General features: G+C 51.4%; 7 protein-coding genes across 7 annotated transcripts; 2 read left to right on the plus strand and 5 right to left on the minus strand.

Moving 5' to 3' along the window:
- Positions 1-81: 81 nt before the first annotated feature.
- FIBRA_05240 (uncharacterized protein) lies at positions 82-6,318 on the plus strand (the record flags this gene model as incomplete). The annotated part of the gene is made up of 19 exons (XM_012327012.1): positions 82-188; positions 240-493; positions 549-1,358; positions 2,010-2,198; positions 2,254-2,366; positions 2,417-2,582; positions 2,638-3,626; positions 3,689-3,814; positions 3,867-3,968; positions 4,018-4,150; positions 4,202-4,302; positions 4,356-4,517; positions 4,570-4,672; positions 4,719-4,858; positions 4,922-5,187; positions 5,240-5,369; positions 5,422-5,686; positions 5,735-5,880; positions 5,929-6,318. 19 exons carry the CDS (start codon positions 82-84, stop codon positions 6,316-6,318), a joined length of 4,692 nt encoding a protein of 1,563 aa, XP_012182402.1.
- Positions 6,319-6,541: 223 nt separating this feature from the next.
- Positions 6,542-9,815, plus strand: FIBRA_05241 (uncharacterized protein; the record flags this gene model as incomplete). Its single annotated transcript, XM_012327013.1, has 7 exons — positions 6,542-6,780; positions 6,827-7,167; positions 7,228-7,887; positions 7,939-8,445; positions 8,496-8,759; positions 8,809-9,516; positions 9,574-9,815. 7 exons carry the CDS (start codon positions 6,542-6,544, stop codon positions 9,813-9,815), a joined length of 2,961 nt encoding a protein of 986 aa, XP_012182403.1.
- A 278-nt stretch (positions 9,816-10,093) lies between these two features.
- Positions 10,094-11,246, minus strand: FIBRA_05242 (uncharacterized protein; the record flags this gene model as incomplete). Its single annotated transcript, XM_012327014.1, has 2 exons — positions 10,094-10,898; positions 10,975-11,246. The coding sequence occupies 2 exons, from the start codon at positions 11,244-11,246 to the stop codon at positions 10,094-10,096; spliced, it is 1,077 nt and encodes a 358-aa protein (XP_012182404.1).
- Positions 11,247-11,707: 461 nt separating this feature from the next.
- On the minus strand, positions 11,708-12,693 carry FIBRA_05243 (uncharacterized protein; the record flags this gene model as incomplete). The annotated part of the gene is made up of 2 exons (XM_012327015.1): positions 11,708-12,416; positions 12,473-12,693. 2 exons carry the CDS (start codon positions 12,691-12,693, stop codon positions 11,708-11,710), a joined length of 930 nt encoding a protein of 309 aa, XP_012182405.1.
- Positions 12,694-12,889: 196 nt separating this feature from the next.
- Positions 12,890-14,605, minus strand: FIBRA_05244 (uncharacterized protein; the record flags this gene model as incomplete). Its single annotated transcript, XM_012327016.1, has 1 exon — positions 12,890-14,605. The coding sequence occupies one exon, from the start codon at positions 14,603-14,605 to the stop codon at positions 12,890-12,892; it is 1,716 nt and encodes a 571-aa protein (XP_012182406.1).
- Positions 14,606-16,303: 1,698 nt separating this feature from the next.
- Positions 16,304-18,940, minus strand: FIBRA_05245 (uncharacterized protein; the record flags this gene model as incomplete). The annotated part of the gene is made up of 3 exons (XM_012327017.1): positions 16,304-16,519; positions 16,572-16,812; positions 16,875-18,940. The coding sequence occupies 3 exons, from the start codon at positions 18,938-18,940 to the stop codon at positions 16,304-16,306; spliced, it is 2,523 nt and encodes an 840-aa protein (XP_012182407.1).
- A 331-nt stretch (positions 18,941-19,271) lies between these two features.
- Positions 19,272-20,851, minus strand: FIBRA_05246 (uncharacterized protein; the record flags this gene model as incomplete). The annotated part of the gene is made up of 12 exons (XM_012327018.1): positions 19,272-19,319; positions 19,377-19,537; positions 19,589-19,839; positions 19,890-19,968; positions 20,019-20,169; positions 20,220-20,249; positions 20,302-20,315; positions 20,381-20,510; positions 20,566-20,589; positions 20,661-20,676; positions 20,738-20,751; positions 20,813-20,851. The coding sequence occupies 12 exons, from the start codon at positions 20,849-20,851 to the stop codon at positions 19,272-19,274; spliced, it is 957 nt and encodes a 318-aa protein (XP_012182408.1).
- Between the last annotated feature and the right edge of the window lie 319 nt (positions 20,852-21,170).

Consider the following 21,170-nt stretch of genomic DNA (forward strand, 5'->3'; position numbering starts at 1 on the left):
AGCGCGTCGCATTACTCGTCACGTCACATCGTGCTGTATTCCGCCTGGATCCGGACTGGCTCCGCGTCTTGTGCGTCGATTATGAGCGTCGACGACAGCTTCACCGTTGTCAAGCTGTCGTTGGCGGTTACTGGAGTGGTTTGGTACACGTTCCTGTGGGCTCTGTGTTTGCTTGGGTGCTATACCGCGTACGTCCATGTCTCCGTATGTTGTTGCTCCTCACTGACCGTTTTAAGCAGGCGAAAGCGATATAGACCGCGTAGTCGATCATCTACGCCTTCTCCACCCGCGACTTCTGTACCAGGCGTGTCAATACTACGACCACTCAAAGGACTTGATGCTAATCTTTACGACAATCTCGAGTCGACCTTCACGCAAGATTATTCAAATTTCGAGATTTTCTTCTGTGTTGCAGATGAAGGAGACCAAGCTCTTTCGGTGGTGAGAGATTTGATTGAAAAATATCCCAATGTCACGACGCATGTAATGATTGGTGTGTCAAATTTCACGATCTCAAGCATAAGGGTACAGCACTCATGTGCGAACAGGGGAAGAAGTTGTTGGTGTCAACCCGAAAATCAACAATATAATCCGTTCATATCGTCAAGCGGCTCATGATATCATATGGGTTCTGGATTCCAACGTGATGGTTGATCCAGGAACCTTGGCACGGGCAGTCGACGCACTCGATGGTCCCGCTGACATTGCACCTCTTTCCTCTCGCCGACGAGTTGCTTTAGTGCATCACATCCCCTTCGCGTGGTCAAGCGAATACTCGCTCGGCTCTCGTCTTGACGAAGCCTTTCTCAACACGAACCACGCCAAGATGTACCTTGCCATAAACTTTGTCGCGGTGGACTCGTGTGTCGTGGGGAAGTCCAACCTTTATCGACGCTCGGACGTGGAGCGTGTTGATGGTTCTCTCAAGCCTATCTCGCATGCGCAGGATGAGGCCACTTATTCAGGAGGGAGAGGACTAGCGGCATTTGGCCGGTTTCTTGCTGAGGACAACATGATTGCTAGTGCACTCTGGCACGAACTTGGCCTACGGCATGATTTGTCTTGCGATGTTGCCCGAAATGCGGTCGGGAACATGAGTTTGTCAGACTACTTCTGGAGACGTGTCAGATGGGTACGCGTGCGCAAACGGATGACCTTCGCTGCGACTTTGATCGAGCCACTTACGGAGTCGGTCGTCCTAGGAGGTCTTACTGCCCTTGCGCTGAAACACCTCTTAGGCATTCCGTCCTGGATCTTCTTGCCAGTCCACTATACACTATGGCTTCTAGTTGACCTAGACGTGTTTAAGTCGCTCGCAGGACATTCCCTTCCTTCTTCATCACGATGGGCATTTCTCGGTGCGTGGGCATCACGAGAACTTCTCGCTTTACCTATTTGGATTTTCGCGATAGTTGGAAATGAGGTAGAGTGGAGAGGGAAACATTATGAGATAATGCGTAATGGAGAAGTGCGGAGGGTCACTCCGAGGCGCGAGGGGATGTTTACGTGGATTAGGGGGGATGCAAGCAGACTGGACAGTTACGAACCGCTCAATTCAGAAGATGGATAGACGGATTCGATTTCATCTCCTCACAATATTGGTTTAGAGGTGGAGATGTCGAGTTCGTCAACTGTGCTTCTGGCCTATTTTTCGCGGCGACGTCCACGGGCAGAAGAAACGACTAACGAAAACAAGGACGTACCAGGCATTCCACAATCTTACTTCCATTTGTGCAGTTGACCGAGATGAATGATTCGATGCATGTCAATATTACTATGTACCGGCATTGTGCAATGGCCTATCCCATGCCGAGCATCGATAGCAGGAGTAAATTATGGCAGAGCCTCTGGTGTGACCACTACTACGACGAGCGTCAAAGCGCATGAACAACAGCGATAAATAAGGGATCGGTGATAGAGGCAGCCACTCAGGAGACTCGGAGTGAATGGGTCCGATCAAAGAACTGAATGTGTGCATACTCTCTCGTTGTCTAAATACTGAGTCTCAGATCTACCTTTAATTGACGACCCCCATCATACAGATCAAGCTATGGTAGAAGAGGACTCCATCAAAGAGAGAGTTATATCCACTGTCTTCGCGAAACGGAATGGGGAGAGTTATGTCGCACATATTAAGATTTGGGAAGATGCTGGAGAGGGAGAAGCAGGAAAGAAGCCGAGATTTATATTGCTCTCAAGTACGTGACCGTATCTAGTTTCTTTACCAAGGGTATGTTTGATGATCAACTACAGGGTCGACCGGCGCAGGCGGATTCATACACAAGTCGAAACTAAACTCTAATGGGTCTTTCTCTGTTGGAAAGACTTGGAAAGTTGTAGAACTTCGAGGGATTGAGGTCCTAAGCGTACGCACCCCGAACATGCTACCTCGAAATGTCCCTGAATGCACGAACAGTCGGGTGTCTTCAATATAACTATGGCCAGGACATATCGTTGGCAAACCGAAAGTCCAAATGACCAAACGAACTTCATAGCGGCATTGATAAAGCTTTTTCATGCCATTACTGGGGGCTCGGCTCCTTTACAATTAAGAGGTGTCACAGTTCCGGACGGTCCGTCAGGTATGTTGGTCAGTAGCCATTGATATGTGTTAGATGTGAAAGCGAGGTCTTGAAGCCCCCAGGCCACCACCCCTTGAATTCAGACGGATGGAGCGAGCACCAACCCCCACCAATGGTACACCGCTCCCCCCCGCATCACCCAGGAGGCCGATTGTGACGGAAGCCCAGCCCTCACGACCTTATAATGGACAACGTAGCGATCAAAATGACGGAGTTTCTCTTCCAAGTCCTCGTACTCGCGGCTCATCCATTTCGCGTCGATCGGATACGCCGTCTCGTGCTGATTCCCCTGATATTTCGCACCGGACAGGTGTCTCTGATCGACCAATTACGCCCGTACGAACACGTCCCAATACTCCATCTTCTTCCCAAACAGCTCCTATTCCGTTTGCTTTACGTCCAGGACATACACCGCGGGCCTCGATCTCCAATACAACTATTCGATCATTGGCTCCGGCGTCGAATGGCGTTCCCCCACCCCCGGTGGCTCGAACAGTTGATTTGAACGCCCCAATTCAGGCACGGCCAGTTGTTCAAACGACGGCTCTCGTTCCTCCGGTCCGCTTGAATGGGTCATCGTCTATAGGCGCAACTCTCGATGCTCATCCCGCATTACAATCTGCACAGCCGTCTCCAACGTCGGCGTATGTGTCTACTCCAGATGCTCTGCATTCTGTTCCCCTGCCGGCTGCTTCATTAGCACCCTCTCTCAAGACACCATCACGAGCACCGAGCAAAGGTCCTCCAGAATCTGGTCAACAACGTCGGGATAATGCGCGCGTATCCTTTTATGATCCTGCCAATCAAGCTGCTTTAAACCATCTGCTATCAGATGATACCATTACACATGACGATGACGATGGCGAGGGCGAAGGTGCAGCCGTACGAGAAGAAGAGAGTGCTAAGGCGACGTTAGAGAGCATGGAAGAAATGCTTGAGGGATATGAGTGGGCCAGTGACGATCTTCTGGGCCAGAGGTCTGTCACCGGGGCAGCGGATCGCATTGAAGCGCGCTTAATGGATGAACTAATGGCACTGGAGAAGGTAGGATCAGTAAATCCAATAGTGAATGTATCGTTAACGCCTCCTTTTTTAAATCTGGATAGGCTAATGTTCATTCATTCCTGGAATCTGATGATAGGATACATGTAGTCCTCAAATATCTTGACGAGTCGATCACGGAGCTCGACGGAATGGATAGTGTTCTGTCATCTTATAAGATTCATCTCAATGTACGTCTCTATGACACTGATCAATCGCATGATCATTTATCCTGTTTTATAGGCCGTGAATGAGGATATCGCCTTCATTCAATCTCAGAATCGTGGGCTGCAAGTGCAAACACAAAACCAGCGTGCACTGATGGACGAGCTGGAAGAGCTGCTGGTACGTAGCAAACTATATTTGCATTCAATTTTGCTGAAGCTGGCGTTAGCAAACCGTCCACGTGGATAGTGAGGCACTACTTGCCCTTACACAAGAATCGCTTGAGAAAGCCACAAGCATTCAGAGACTGGAAGGTGCCGCTTCTGAGCTGTACAAAGCCCTTCAAGCTGGTAGAGAACGAGGTACGTTTGGACAAAGTATGCCTTCCTTCTATGTTCTGACCATTTCCTTAGATATGGCAGCTACGATGGAGCGATTAGACGAATATAGGACTCATAATTCGCACTTTTGCAAGCGCATGCTGGACTTTTTGTCGATCATGGTCACTGCTCAGGTGATGCGTGTTATTTCGAGATATCGCAACTATTCTATTGACATTTCGTGAAGTCAAGAATGGTTTTGGCCGACAACGACGGTGTTATTAAGCTGCCCAACGGGCGTCCATCCCTCACGAACCACCGAAATCTGGAATCCTATCTCGGACGTTACTCTGGCCTGGTATTGTACTTGAAAGAAATGGATGAGGGTGTTTACGCTAAATTATGCGCAGTATGGCTATTACTGTTTAAGCCGACGAACTCCTCTGATTAATCTACAATAGGCTTATTTCTCCGCCGCTAGCGGTCTACATGCTACCCAAATCCGAGCATTGCTGACATTTTGTAGTAGTCTCGTCAAGAAGGCTTTTGATGATGATACGGAAGGTTGAGTTTTCGAAAATCATCGCAGTAATATACTGAAAATGAGTAGGGTTTGGTGGCACAACACCTACAACGACAACCGCTAAGGCTGCCTCGGGTATGCGTCGTGCTGGAACCATTGTACGCTCTCCTCTAGAAGGCCGTAGGGAGAGGAAGGAACGAAGCGATGGCGATATGATTGCCTCAGATGTGAGATTACTGAGCATTTACAACACCCCTCCCCTGACCTCCTGTTCATGTGGCATTCTGTAGGCGTTCGCACTCATTCTTGACCAAATGGCCCAGTCAATCTACCGTGAAGAGGAATTCATCGCAGATTTTCTCCAGATCAGCAATGCGGGCATTACCTTCGCCGATTACATGGGATTGGAAAATTATTTCCGGAGACAAGCTGCAAGGACAGCGGGGCTTAGCTCATCGACACAGAAACTCATTCGAGGGGCGATGGATCTGATATTTGGCTTCCTTCCCACAGAACTCAAGGCATGGCTAGACAGTGCCCTGCTGAAAGATAAGCTGTGAGCAGAGTTCCTTGATTTTCTAGTTCTCACTTGATGGCATCCGGTCCAGTCATATAGTAGGCATCATTGCAGCTCTTGAAAGGTTTCTCAGCGATGCTGAAGAACGGGGTAACGGGTTCTTACTCAATCTGTTGGAAAGACAACATGTCCGACTCAAGGGTGTGTTCGAGCGTAGGGTGGTAAGTACAACGCTCTATCCTGCTGCCAATTTCGAAAATCAGCTTTTATTAGAACGAACAAATAAAATCTATAGAGGACATGCGGTTGACTAGCAAGAAACGCAACGGGGTCGCACCGTTCATTAAGTACTTCCCGACGTACGTCGGTCGTGTCGAGACACAGCTCATTGGAGCAGATATCTTGGAAATTCGACAAACTGTGGACCAGGCCTACGACAAGATTGTCACTTCAATGTTCGATGCCCTCAAGCACATGGCCAAGATGGATGGGGAGGGAGAAGATAAAGGCCAACTCAATTATCATGTCATTGTGATCGGTAAGCAGCTGGGCCCTGTGCTTGAGTTACTCTGATGTCGTGCGCCAGAGAACATGCATTACTTCGTAGCGGAAATATCCCAGCTACAGATAGGCTCCGTAGCTTCCTTCTTAAGGCGTGCGCAGGTAATCTATGAGGAAAACCTCAACGCATACGTCAAGATTGTTCTTAGACGACCGTTCTTTAAAATCATTGTAAGTGGCACCTTGTGGCTCGGAAGGAAGAGAATCAACTTTGGATAGGATTACTTTGAAGGAGTTGAGCGTTTGCTCAAGACCACTGCGCCAACAGAGGTGTCTTCCAACAGTAGCTACTCACGATCTACATTGAAGAAGGTTGTCAAAGAGTATAATGCGAAAGATGTACGCAAACATATCGACTCGCTTTTCAAAAGAGTGGAGAAGCATTTCACAGAAGCTTCGGAGAAAGCTACGACAGATGATGTGAGCGTCGGTATAGCATCAGGAACGGTGTTAGTCGGCGTGTGGCGGGCATGCGAAGAGGAGCTCCTCCGAATAACGGAACTATTCGTGAAGAGGATCAATCAATGTTACAAAGACATGGGCGTTGCTTTAGAATATTCTGTCGCTGACGTTGAGGGGTCGTTCAAACGACATAGGATATCTGGCTAATTTATCTCTCCGAGCTGTAGAATCATATTATGGATGAATAATGGTATACCTGGCTTCTTCGGATATTGTACTTATATGCACTTGTATCATGATAGTACACGACGTCGTCCCCGCAGCCCTGGGGCTGCACTGCAGCGGCGTCTGTAGTTTGGCGCCGGGCGAAGATAATTATGTACGGCACGTGGTAGATTTTTTACGGACTCCCTCGTCGACCTCCACTACAATGCCAGTGCCTGTGGATGGGACGCGCCTTGCAGGGGCATCCAAGCCTCCTCGAAGCGCAAAGATCTCCCAGATTGTCGCTGTTCCACCATTGTCCTCGGTAGATGTAGGTGTGGCCCCCAGACCAAAGAAGCGGAAAGGCAAGGAGGCAGCATCTCAGGATGAATCTCCCTGGTCCTGGACGTTGCTTACAGACTCGTCTGCGAGTCGCGTGCCTCCAGTCCTCACAAAAGACGGCCGGTATGTTGTGAAATGTTTCCAGTGAACCGTCCTGATGTGTGTGCAGATATTTTCTCTCTGTCGTGGGTTCTTCTGTAAAGATTTTCTCTGTTGCGACTGGAGATCTCGTCTCGACGCTGGACGCATCTACTTCAGCTAACATGGATTCCGCTGGAAGCTCTACCGATACCTGCACTATCACTTCCGTCGTTCTCCATCCTCAAAATCCTTTTCAGCTGATCACTGGGTCAACGAGTGGGCTCGTCAGAATATGGGATTTTCTTGACGCTGTGCTTCTACAGACAATGTCCCTAAAGCATCCTATCACGCAAATCGCGGCGCACGAGAAGTTCAAAGACTGCATCTTTGTGGCGGTGACTCTGCCGAGTAAAAGACACAATAGCTCTGGTATGGTGCGCGGACTTCGTCTCGTCTGTATACCTTATTTAGCATTCTTTAATGTATTAGGTCAAGCAACTACGGAGGACAACGCCGCAGTATATCATATATCCCTGATCCCAAGCAACGAGACTGTTGGTTCACCGGTGCAACTTCCCTCCCGATCCAAAAAAATTGGGAAAACTCGGGTGACGACCGGCTTGGTCCTCTCGCCTAATGGCTCATGGCTGGTTGCGACAGGTGGACATAAGGCCTATGTCTGTTCTACATCGAATATGAAGGGAGGCTTCACGAAGTTCGTTTCTCCGGAGAAATTAACTTGTCTAGCTTTCCATCCTTCGGGAGAGTTCTTTGCCACGGGTGATCATGTCGGCTGTATCAGGCTTTGGTATTGTCTGTCTGATTCCTTAGCAAAATATGACGGGGTAGAGAGAAAAGCTCAGACTACAACGATGCACTGGCACTCCCATGCGGTATCCTCGATCACCTTCACGGCAAACGGTGCCTATTTGTTGAGTGGCGGTGAAGAGGGCGTGCTGGTGATATGGCAGCTGCATTCGGGCAAAAAGGAATTCGTACCTAGAGTGGGAGCTCCAATTAGTCATATTACTCTCATCAACGCTATCGATCAAGAGGAGCAATACTTGCTCGCTCTCGCGGACGCATCTTTCGTTTTCGTGCGCTCTGGGACCCTCAAAATCTCAAAGTCAATCGCTCGAGTAAAGTTAGGTTTGTATCTGAACCCCGTCCCTAGTTAATATCTTAATCGTTTCTGCTTAGATCCCGCGTTGTCATATAACAGACCGTCTGCATTAAGTGCAATTCCCCTTGCTATCCACACACCTACGTCGACCATTGTTCTTCCATCATCTCATCCATCATCCCTCCAATTCTTCTTGCCAGCCTCTTCGAAATTGGTTGCCGAGCTTGAAGTGTCGCCTTCAAATAGGATAGCTCGAAGGGACGAAAAGCCATTGGAGCCCTCCCGTGTGGAACATGCTGTGATCTCATATTCGGGCGAGTGGATGGTGACTATCGACTATCGAGACGCCGATGGTACATTTCATGGAGAGGTCTTCATGAAGTTTTGGTGGTGGGACCACAAGTCCCAGTTCTGGATATTAAACACTCGAGTCGATCGGCCACACGGGCTGAAGAAGGTCGTCGGCGTCGCGTTTCGTCCAAAAGCAGCGGCTCCAGAAGATCTTCTCGTAACTGTCGGTCAGGATGGGAATATAAAAACATGGGGAATCCGATTAGTAAAGCGCCAATCGGGAGAGATTGAAAGTGGGTTCCCTAATATTTATATCTTCAACTCTTGACCAAATAAATGATAGATTTTTGGGTGACCAGGACCACTACCCGATTCCGTGTAGAAACACCAAGCCATGTGTCGTGGTCAGCTGATGGGTCATTATTCATCGTCGCTATGGGGCCTCATGCTGCTCTGTATGATGGCGTAACGACTGCCCTATACCAGGTCTTGACATGTCCCGAATGTCAGCAAGCGAAAGCAGCTCATTTTGTCGGCCCTAGTGGTCGATACGTATTGGTGCTGGGAGCCAGAGAGCTTGTATTATGGGACTTGTTAACAAAATCATGTAAATGTCTTCATTCTTGCTGTCTGAATACGCTCTCACCTCATTCAAGTACGATGGCATTACCAGAGTTCCTCAGTTATCTCCGACTCTGTCGTGCATCCTAGAGAAGAATCTTTTGCAGTCTTCCAGCAACTGTCCTCTCAAGCAACTGAACCGCAATCGACCAGGGTCCTGTTATTCAATCCTTCCTCGCCAACTCCATTTGCATCTCGGACGCTACCGTTTGGTCTTCGTCGCGTCATCGCGCATCCTTATCTAGATCAATTATCCACAGCCTCATCATCATTTACCCTTCTAGGCATTACTCAGGCATGGAGCGTTGCAGTCTTGGGGGAAGATGTGCTCCTTCCGCAGGAAATGGGCTCGGTTGCCCAGAAGATCGTTGAGGAAGTGGGCGCACGTCGAAAGACGTTATTCCACGACATGTTCGGGGATGCTGCTTTTTCTGAATCAACTGCTCGTGTTCCAAGTACCAGTCCCCTTGTACGACCCTGGATGGGTCATGAGATTGCCGAGGTCTTTGATGCACCTTCTCACCTCATGCCTCCATTACGATCCCTCTTTGACACCCTCGTGGACGGGTTCCTGACCAGACAGTCTAATCATGGACAAGAACAACAAGAAACATCTACGCCCGAAGATGTTGAGATGGATGAAAACGCCAAACCTTTCACTGTTGAGACCCGGATTGAGCGTGCCGTGTATCGAGACGAGGTGGATACCTTTGTAGAGTTTTTCAAGCAATGTGCGATTCAAGGTGTGTGGCTTCTGATCCACGGCTCGATGTTCCGACTCATCTGTCTTAATCTTATAGCTATAGAACCCGGTCCTCCTTATCAAAATCCCCATACGAATGGAACACTGATACCGAAGGCGAATGGCGCTCAGCCCTCACGAGCAAACGATGTTGCGCGTTCATTCGCCAATAGTCCTATTCTCTCAAAGGGCACTCCGCGAAAAGCTCTAGCAGCCACGCCTACGTCTCATGATACACCGACAAGCAAGTCACCGTCCGTTATCATGACCGGTAAGAAGCGCAAAAAATCCATAGGATGATAGACCATATCTAAGATCCTGTAGTTTAACGCAATCATGCGCACTATCTGCATTGCTGTAGCTATCTCATCGCACATCTAGCTTATTCGTATCAGTAGCCAGGTCCCATAGTCTGCAGTGTTTATACAACATGGATTTTCCCGTCCGTCATTGTATATCTAGTAATCTACATGTAAGCGCCAGCAACATATGCATAGGTGAGAATCCATAGTGTTGTGAATAATATAGCTACATAAACATTATTTGCACCAACAGCCCATGTCATCCCAGTTTTCAGGTCATAACTTATTAGAATCTGAATCAACTAAAGTCTCGGTCGAATACTTAAAATCGAGAAGAAGAGAGGCACCCAATATGACATCTGGAGAGAAAATCCCATGGAGACTGGGGGGAATCCTCGGGCGCGACGAGCGCGTTACCACCGGTACCACAGGCACGTCAGTGACGCCAGAATGAGCCGGCGGCGTAACGCGAGTGCGGGGGACCATGAGTTTGTCGTCCTCATCCACGTCCTCCCCTGCTTCATCTTCCGTCGAATCATATTCCGTGTCGTAAGGCACGTCGGCATCAGAAAAACTCTCCTGGACATCGATCTTATCGAGCCTCCGCCGCTTCATCTTCTGTTCGCAGTACCAGTCGAGGCTCCACCTCCTCTTGGCCGAGCGCATAGGTAGAGGCGAAGTCTGGAGGCTGTCAAAATCATCGCTTGGTTCGTCCTTGATCAGATTCGGAGGTACGGGGGAGAGGGTGCGAAGCGACGCGACAGGAGAGGACAGACGATCAATGCAGAGCTTCTGCTTTTCTGTCTCTGACTGGGGCTGGGGAGACGTAAACTTCGGAGTGACCGTGGAGATGCCTGACGGTGTATAGAATTCGACATGTCTAGCTCGGAGCGCAGAGCCCTGAAGCCCCACGGTAAGCACGAGAGCATTAGCAGGCTGCGAGAGAGTATCCTCGCGAATGCTCTCCTGACCGAAATCAGGCGGAGGGGTGATGGCGCTGGTAATCTCGATGAATTTCGAGCTTCGTCTGCGAGAAGTCTGACGCCGGTTCTGAAACCAGATAGTCACCGACTTGAAATCCCTGAGGGCGAGTGGCGGCCAATGATGTCAGTAGACATGTTTTGCACCTCGTTGTGTTACGTTCGGACTGGACGTACATTCCGATCGCATCTGCGAGAGCCTGCTTAAGCCCTCGACTGGGGTGAGTCTGCTGCTTGAACAACATCTCCAGTTGTTGTAGCTGGCAGTCGGATATGCGAAATCGACCCTTCTTCGTAGCCGGAGCAGTCTCAGCTGTCGTCGCAGCTGTAGAATCATCTCGGCTGGGAGAAATTGGTTCATCCTTGGTCGGTGCCACAGCGTGCTTGATGTCCTCAGTGAGTGATGGGATATGCTTGGAGTCACGACGGGAACTCCGGACTGGACGCATGGTGGATGAGCACGCCAGACGGCATACACAAGACCTAGGGAGATCTGAAGAGAAAACTCACAGACGTTGAAGGTTTTAAACCGGTCGCGAGGCTGACTTGCGTCGTCGTCGTCGTCAGCCATTCAGCGCAAGTGGCGAGGTAGAATGCGACAATGTGAGCCGCCTTTGTTCTCCTCGGCCTGCTCCAGACACCGCGGTCCCGTGACCAAACCATTTCGATTTGCTGCCAATTCAAAGTCGCGAAATTGACGAGTAACGAGTAATGGCCCTACTGGCCGGTACATTATGGTATACTCCCCATACATTACATGCTGCTGGCCCCTCAGACACTGGAGAAGGGGTTATTCTATCATAAACAATCGTCAAGTCAATTCCAGGCTAACAAGTCCAGCGCGAAAACAACAATCAGAGCAGTCACGCGAAGATGAAACGTAGGTCCTCAACAACACTCACTTGCTACATCACAACAGGTCCAGGTGATGAGCGTCGACTTTGAACCCAAGTAAAGCCATCGCGGCCTCCATATCCGCAGGGGGAGCGGCGTCGTCTTTCTTGGCCATCAACACCCCAGGGGAAGCCTGGAGCGTCGTCAGCTGCATGGAACTGACATCGGGTGTAATAGCCTCGTACTCTTCCGTCTCCGTATCGTCACCTTCAAAGTACATGTCCGTGTCCTTGGAACCATCGAGCACCAATGGCGGTACATCGCAGTCAACCACTCGATTGTCGTGCGAGCTCCTCCCTGCCCGTGCCTTAGCACATGCCCATTCCAAAGACCTCAACCTCCTCGATCGCTCCGGGATAGCAGCAAGGCGCATACTCTCCGCGCCTGGTGATGATGGCAATGCCGGGGGAGATGATGGGATGTGATCCCACAAATTCGTCGACTCCCGCGTCGGAGAAACGGCATTCTTTGAGCGACCGGGGCGACGCGGAGTCAAAGGTGGTCGTAGGGGAGGAGCACCACTCTGGACCATGGGCTTTTCGCGCGAAGATGCAATGCAATCCAGCGATATAGTGCTCCCGACACGAGAAAGATGCCTGGATGAAGAGGCAGGGTATGCACTCCCCTCGTAGCGATTCTCCTGCGAGCCCCTATTCCAGACGAGCAGCTTCTTTTTGTGACTCCTACGTCTGTTCTGGAACCATGCGCTGACGGTCTTCAGCTCCCTAAACATGCGCACTCAGTAACGCAGAACGGTAGCTGATCAATATGTATCACCCACATGCCAAGCTGCTGAGCGAGTGCAACCCGTTCATCCTTCGATGGATGCGTCTTCAACTCGAACACCGCTAATAAGGCTACAGTCTGCTCGTGCAGGAGCCGTCTTCGGACGAAAGGGATTTCACCAGCGGATTTAACGTGCTTGGGCGCAACACTGGCTATGCTTGAAGAATCAACGGAAGACAGATATGATTCCGAGACCGTATGGTGAAAGGTCGACATGTTGCTTGGGGCCTAAGATAGCGGCATCCTACAAGATAGAACACGAACACGCGGTCACGACGCGAAGACATTGTGTATCGCGTCTACAAGTCCAAATAACGCGCCCCCACGTGGGACCACTGCACTGGCACTAGCATATTTCGAAGTGTGAAACTCAAAGGTTACATTGAACAATCCATGGCATTCAAATACAGTATTAATGTTGCATTATCTGAAGACGAGCACCCCGAGGAATAGCCTCATCCGAACATCCAATGATATCAGCTTCCTCTTGAGTGAGGGAATGACTGTCATAAACATCTACTTGTGTGACATCACGAAGCGCTTCCACCTGCTCTGCCTTGATAAGTTCAACGAAGGCCTTATTTACGTATGTCTTCCGGATGGGTGCTCCCATAGCACGCCGCCCGGTTAGCAACCTCAACATCGGGGCGACTTCTTGCATCGTGACGGGAGTCTGGAAGTGGAGCTTGAGGATCTCTAAAGCGGGGCAAACAGCGGTCGGCTCCTGGGCATAATCCGGCTTCTCTGGGTCGATAAAACGGTGTTCACGTGGGTCTGCCAGCAGCGCCTCTAATAAGAGTGGTCTCATATTGCCAAGTTTCAGGATGCGCAGCTTCCTAAGGGAATCCAGCCATCGGACGGTCTTGCCTAAACTCTCCGGATTTGTCTCGAGATTCACCGAATAGAGTGCGAGCAGCTTAATGTCTGGAAAGCGTTCGCGAATCCACGCGAAGAATGTCGAGTAGTCACTCCCTACGAAGTTGGCGAGTGTTAGACTCTTGAGCTGGGGAGCATTGAAACCAGCCACCACGACACACGCATAGTGGAGGTTCATGTCACCCATGTGCAGCTCTTGTAAATGAGGCAAGTACACCGGTTTAATCCTGCTCAGATCCGTGCCGTCCGGTCGCGGCCCTGCCGCGTGGCAAACGAGCTTGGTGAGCTTGGACTTCGTCAGCATTTCTCGGAATGTATCAGTACTGGGGCAAAGCTGCATGTTCATCCGCTTCAGGTCGATCACCGTTAAATTCGCAAAGGATAGATGTTCCCAATCAACCACGATACCGTCCAAGGTGAGCCATCTCAGCTTAGGAGTGTATCCATTGCATATTGCGATGGGGTCGCATAGGCGGGGGAGCTCGCTGGCGCGGAGCGGCTTAGTCCACATGTAGGGAGGACCAGTACGATATAGTTCGAATCGTTCCAAGAGAGGTGCGGGACCCGCGGCTCTCATTTTATCCAATACGGCAAGGGCAGGAAGTTCGTCATGAACAGCGATGACAAGAGTGCGAATGGTGGCCATCTTCCGCAACAAAATGTCAAGCAGCCAATTCATCTGCCCAAAAGTGAACCTGGGTGGATCCTCGATATCGTCGGTTTTTTTGGGCCTCTCGTCGATGCGTATGTCCAAAGGCGCAACACCAGCCCGGTAAAAGAAGTTCAGCGATCGGTTCCAGGGCGCTTTATCATTGAACCACACGACGTTCCAGAGCAGGCCATCCGCCAAGGCCACCTCCCGAAATTGCCTGCATACCCATGTGAGTCGTTGTCGCTGCACCATAGAGTCGGATATATTGTCAAAGGAACGGACTACATAGCGAAATATTTCCGTGAGTATTTCGGAGGGGAGTTCTCTGATCGGGAATATCTGCCAGATAAGGACTTTGCGGCGCAAGAGATCCCGGGCTAGAGCGACTTCGAGCTCGTGGACACGCCTCGGAGCAAGGAATTCGCGAAGCTGGGTGAATCTCCGGATGCGACTCTTGAGCAAGATTATTCGTGCGAGGGCACGTTCTGTCTCCATGATGGCCTCGTACGTTGGTTCCAGTAAGATGGATAAGTGCGCTCTCATTAGGAGATCGGAGTCCCACTTTTCTATGAGTGCGATGCGATCGCTCACGCTCGACATTGGAGGCCAACCTAAATATTGCCACGACATCTAGACGCGAGGGTCACCCAAGTTAGGATAGAGATCGTGTGACAACCTACAGACGAGATATGGGGGTGTCTGGAAAGTGTGTGCGAGAAGGACTAGGTGCAATGGACGGTGTTCGGACGGGCGGGCAGAACAGCGGTCGCTGTTAGAAGGGCGAGGCGTCGGAGTACAACGGGCAGCCTGGAGACCTTGTTCCTCAACCTGGTGGACAGCACGTTGTGGACCTGCATTGATGCGATAAGTGAATACAAGCCCTCGAGTGGCACAAGGAAATGGCGATGCGCGGAGTGGCAAAATAGAGTGTTTGTTTCTGTGGGCGCGCTGCTATAGCTCACTCCGAGCAACCTGTGTAACGTGTCTCATACACAGATACTCTCGTGGTTTTCGCAGGGGCCGGCAGGATAAGTGCCTTTGTGACTGTCCCAAGTCGGGTCCTCTACGTAGTGCCACTCGAACCTAATCGGACACCAGGGCCGAGCGGACTCACCTCGAGAGCAAGGAACAAGCCAGCCGTCTACGTCTCGTCCACGTCTTCAAAGCAGCCGCAAGAGAAACACCAGAATGGTAAGTGGCAAGCGGGGATTTTTGTATCGCACATAATGCCTTTAAAGGGCGTGATGTGGTAAGTGGGATCTCATGACAATGATCACGGATTATCATAATCAGGATGATTTAGGAGGCAAATGGTTGATCGTTCGGCTTTTTTAGCCATAACAGTGCACGGCCCGGACGGCCACTGCAAGCTTGAAGGGGGACGCAGAGACTTGAAAGGATCGAAGTTGCCAAGTTGTTGCAAGCGGGGACAATGCAAGGAGGAGTTGTCTTATCTGGCGTGATCGGCTCTGTCCGCGTCAGTGGCAGGCATGTACGACTGGCGACAATCAGGCAGTCGCAATAAAAAACATGCAACTCAGCGGAAACGATGTCGCATTCGCTCTCAGAGATGACATTCAAGTTGGTGTGATCACCATGCATGCAGGACGGCAGTATTATGATTATGTTTGCCCCCAGATCTGCTTCCGCTAGACTCACGATCGCCGTCATGATCATTGCAAGGCGCACCCGCATCATCTCGTTCACTCGATCTGCGATAGTCGCAAGTTTCACTCCACCCAATAACTGGATTTCGAGCCACATCTTGCCGTTCCATCCTCAGCCATGTCCACATATACACAAGTGATGCACAGATGCTTTTGCAACCACTGCTAACCAGTCAGCCAGAGGGTGGACTATGGTAGTACAACGCCATTATTCCCATTGATCACGGTTGTCCACTTCATCCCTCAATGCGACATTATCCTCATTGTTCGGAAGGCCAAGTTCGAATGATCGCAGGTGACGCTGTTCATGTGTAATCATACTGCCATTCATCGAATTTATCTTCATTCGCGTTAGTTCGTGAGTACCGTAGGTCCGTATATCAACTATATCAGTATCGTCATTACATCAAGGCGTACAACAGATCAGTATATCATCATATTCAGAGAAACAGCGTGGACAAGAGCAAAATAACCTCAAGACTCGCAGGGCTAGGCGTAACATAACGGGGAGTAAGGCAAGTCATACTCGTACAGCGGCGATACCGCTTTCGTTGAGTTGTGAATTAAGACACGGCAATAAGAACTGATAGCATCATAAAGTTATCGCGAAACCTAAAAAATTTAGACCAAGTCAAGGAAATGCGCCCGGAATAGGGTCGTCCTTAGCAGCAGGACGCGTTCCAGAACCAGACGCCTCGGGAGCCTTCACAGGAGAACGTAAGAGGAGGATCTCAAGTACCTCCATCACGATCGCGTCTTCCGCGTCCTTCGAGAGTTCTCCGTCTCGCGGGATGCGCGCGTTGACCTGCGCGGGAATGCTTGGATACAGCTCCGTCGTGAAGCCCATCTAGTCCCAGAATGAGAGACATATCGCAGAAATGAACAAGCGGACAACGTACATCACCAAGGCGTCTGGTGATAGCCTCTACGGCGGGAGCAAACGAGGGTCCAGCCGTCCGATGGTAACCGGTGCCGTGCATGGTGTGGTGGCGACGGATGGGGATGCTGTACATCTCCAGCTGGGGAAACTGTCCACGAGCGGCACTGATAATCTGAGTAGCGGGCTCGGACGACCCAACAACCTCCTGGCGCTGCCCAGCCGCAGAAGGATGATCGTCGTCACTCGTGGATATCTGCGCACTGCAAAGACCGCCACCGTGAGCTGCCGTCGTTTCGTAGTAACAAAGTGAGGTTCTACGTACCCTTCGCCAGACACGTTCAACCAACGCTCTTTGTTCTTCCGTCGCTCCACCCGCTCGCGGCGGTACTTTTCTTTCTCGGCCTTGTAGAGCTCTTTAGCAGTTTGGAGAGACTCCTTCATTTTCTCTGGAGACTCCTTTGGACTCTGTGTGATGCCATACATCGAGATCTCCGCATGCTCCAGTGAGCTATCAGGAGAGTCGAGATCATCAATGTCCAAGTCGGTTGACAATCCCATCCCGGTCCATTCAGCGCGCGGTGGAGGCACAGGGATGGGCCTGTCCCATACATCTGACGGACTACGGTAATGGCGAAGCCACCGATCATGCATGCGACGCCCGAGATGATGCGGGGGTGGCGGTGGTGGAGGTGGTGGCGGAGGGTAGTAATATGGGCCCCAAGGGTGGGGATAATGGCGGTGAGATGGCCATTCTGGGACCGGATGGGCTTGCCGCTCTCTGCCAAATGATCCATAACCAGGAGGAAGCGTCTGTTGTCGGACAGACGCAGACTGAGAAGAGGTATTAGGGCCCGGAGTGGGCGACGGGGGACGAGGTGGTAGTGGTGGTGGCGGTGGTGGCGGTGGTGCAACGTGCGGAGGCGGCGGTACAGGCGGAGGAACACAAGGAGTCAATGAAGGAGCAGGCTCAGCTTCAAGAAGAGACGAAATATCGTTGTATTTGCGCGAAACTTGGGGGCCCCGGTCGAATCCACGCCCATGGCCGAATGTAGACCTAGAGCTATCCTTTCTTACATGCTGTGCGAGAAACGGAGTAGGAGAGCCATCTCCAGAAGCACGCCTTTGTTCACTTGCTGGAGTAGAGGATGGGTTATTGGTGGAAAACGAAGGGGGTGCCTCTCGAAAAAAACCAGGCGAATCCCTTTCAGCACGAGGCGTGGAAGTTGCATTCGCGCGCGGGGTGTTGTTTGTGACATCCCCGATAACACGAACTACATTTGCGATGGCCTCGGCGATGCGACGTCCAGCAGCCTCCTCCGCGGCACGACGAGCACTTCCCCTAAGATCTGCAGAGCTGGCATAGCTGCGTCGAATTTCGTCTGCCGCACGAGCAACGGCGTCGCGGTGAGTGTGCCAATAAGTGCCATCGGATGCATTACGGACGAGGTTACGTACGCCTTCCGATAGCTCGGGATGAGATGCGAATACGGTAGAAAGCGTGCTGAACAGATTAGCGACGTCATTGGCGAGATTAGCCGTAGGTGTGGGTGTGGGAGGCGTGTCGCTGAGATCTGGAAGCGGCGGGTCTGGCGCAGCCTCAGCTGAAGTAGATGAGGCAACGCTGGCCGATGCTTTGGGCGTCGATTCTCCCCGAGTGGACTCCCCCCGAGAGGCTGTAGGGGAGGACATGCGCGTGCTAGACACATCCTTGACATTCGCACTGTTCATATCCATGACATGGATAGGATACTTCTCTGGTCTACGGGAGGAAACAACGGACTCGGTGGAGGAGCCAGAGGAGGAGACCTTGGACACTTTGCCTTTGCCCTTGCCTGCGAGAGGCGTCGAACCGGTGAGCTCAGAGTCAGCAACACTAACCGCAGATTGGTTATCTTGCACACGAGAACCATCAATATCGCTCTCAATGACCTCCACATACGCGTGCGGGCCGTCGTCCGCCAGCGGGTCGCTCTGGCCCGTGAACACAGATCCGAAGCCAGACGCGACACCCTGCCAACCGTCTTCAACTTCAAACATCATCGGTATGGATTGTCCAAAGGTGTTGCGGTACGTGGAACCCCGCGGGGTGGCGGGTAGCGGTTTGTTGCGCTCCGACCCCATGTCGTGTACGGCAAACTTCAAGTAGATGGGCTCGCCACCAGGAGGTACAACGAGTGTCCTGTAGTAGTCCTGGATTTCCTCTTCGGAGCTGAGCGTGACTTCGTCGTTGTCCACGTCGAGATAGGAGACAGCAACATCAACCAGCGGAATGTGGTACAGTGAATGAATTCTAGAGGCGAGCTTTTCCCAAGAAGGCGGGACGGCGTCGACAAACTTGCGAGTAAGGCCATCGGGGGGCCTGTAGAGCTTGATCTGGTATGTGGACATGATGTCTGCGGAGGGAATCGTCGGAGAAGGTGCTGCTTATATAGGAGAAGACTGTCTGAGTGGATTCAGACTCCGCAGTGCGCAGTGTATATGATCGAGACGCGTATAGTAGCTCCTTCTAAAAGTGGAATGCATTCGTGTCTTCAATATCACGCTGCGCGTTCTTCAGCTGCGCCTCAGCTGTGCACCAAGTCGGCCGTGGCTACGCATACTCGCAGCTCCGGACATGGAAGAGTGGTACAAACAGTCAAGCATCGGTACATTTGAAGGACATTCACTTTACTGTCTAGGTATTGTACATGCAACGTGTCTGATACATTTCTGTCACTTTTCACGCGAAGATGGCCATGCGCGGGTCAATGTCAGCAGGGTCGTTGAGCTGCACAGGAACAGCATCAGCTAACTGGGTCCACGTCTGACCACCCAAGCCACTTACCCGGAGGTTGACGTTCAACGAGCTCAGCTGCTTCATCTCATCGTCGGTGAGGGTAAATTGCTCAACCTGCAAGTTTTGCACCAAACGGTCGTGGTTGTTACTCTTGGGGATGACGGCCAAACCTTGCTGCACAGCCCAGCGAAGAAGAACCTGCGCGGTTGCTGCGGGGACGTCAGGAATTTGTTGCGGAGCTACAAAAATTCGGTACCTACATTTCGAGTGCTTCGACGCGATGCTCGCAACCGCGCTGTGCTGCAAGAGGTTCTCCGCGCCTTTGGACCCACCGAGCTCAACGTAGCTCTGAGGACCCAGAGATGAGTAGGCAGTGATGGCGACGCCGAGGGTGTTGCACAACTTGATCAGAGCCTCTTGGGACAGGTAAGGGTGAAGCTCGACCTGGTTAACAGCGGGCGCATATTTGGCATAGCGGAGAACATCAAGCAGAAGAGCGCCCTGGCAGTTACTGTGTAGATGTGAACATCACTAGCACCAGCTGTATTAGGCAACACGTACGAGACGCCAATGTTCTTGACCAGGCCCTCGTCCACAAGCGTCTCCATGGCACCCCAGGTCTCCGAGAAGGGCACGTTGGCTGTCAATCATTAGGCGCACTACTACGCTAGCTACTGAAAACACACTTACCGAGGTATACCTTGCCATCATCGCCAAACCATTCGGGCGGGTAGCGGTGAGCAGGGTCAACGTACTGGAGAGCAATGGGGAAGTGGATGAGGAACAAGTCAAAGTAGTCGATTCCCCAAAGTCCGAGTTGCTTCCTGGCCAAGGCACCGACCTAATAAAATCTGTTTGAATATGTTACGAGGGGGGGAATATTTGGCCTACGTGTTCACGGGCGTGGAAAGTGTTCCAAAGCTAGGGCTCTTATCAGACGCTGAGACACAGGGCACTCGTGGAGGCAACCCACCTTGGACGTCACAACTGGTGGGATCGTAGCAATGGTTATGAGTAATTTGGAGGATTTACAATGGGATACATATTCTCACAAACGTCCTCGCGCTTGACGATACCGTCGGAGATGGCCCTGCGCAGACCCTCGCCGGCTTCCTTCTCGTTTCCATAGTCTCCAGCGCCGTCCAAGAGACGGTAGCCGGCCTTGAGGGCGTTGTACACAGTCTGAACATGCAATATAAGCGGATTGTCCCAAAATCCGACCTTAGAATACACTCACGTCTGCACAGGTAGACTTGGTGACCTAGAGTAATAATAAAATGTGGATGAGCTATTGGTTATATGGCCATCTAGTGCTGCGCGGGAAGAACGCACCTTCCAGAGACCAAAGCTAGCGAATGGGATGAACGTGGTGAGCCATGCGTTCGATCGTATCACGTCGTGTAGCTTACCCGACCTGGGGCATCTGTGTACGATCGCGATGAAATGAGCGTCCGTCGCAAGTGGGACTGGTGAAGGGGGCATACCTTCTGCCCAGTTCTCTTGAGGACGATGGAAGCGGACATTGCTGTGTAAGTAGACGAGGGTGGGTTAAGGTGGAAAAACGATGAGATGGGTTCAGAGTCTGGGGCGAGGAGGGGGATTTTTATGAGGGGAGGGGGGGAGGCCGGGCCGTAGTGGAGAGATATCGATGTTGGCAGAGACGATCAGACCCATCGATGTTTCTGCTCTCAATTCTGGCAAAACATTTCTGTCGGCCATTTCTCGGCTATCCTTCCTCCTCACTTACCTTATTCGGACCTCCGGCGACTCCCGCCGTCTTCTCCCCGCACCTCCCGCCCGTCGTCCTCACCGTCGAGCTCAGCGTCCTTGCCGCTGTCCTCG

Source organism: Fibroporia radiculosa, assembly GCF_000313525.1.
Source record: "Fibroporia radiculosa TFFH 294 genomic supercontigs, scaffold4066, whole genome shotgun sequence".
Taxonomy (NCBI): domain Eukaryota; kingdom Fungi; phylum Basidiomycota; class Agaricomycetes; order Polyporales; family Fibroporiaceae; genus Fibroporia; species Fibroporia radiculosa.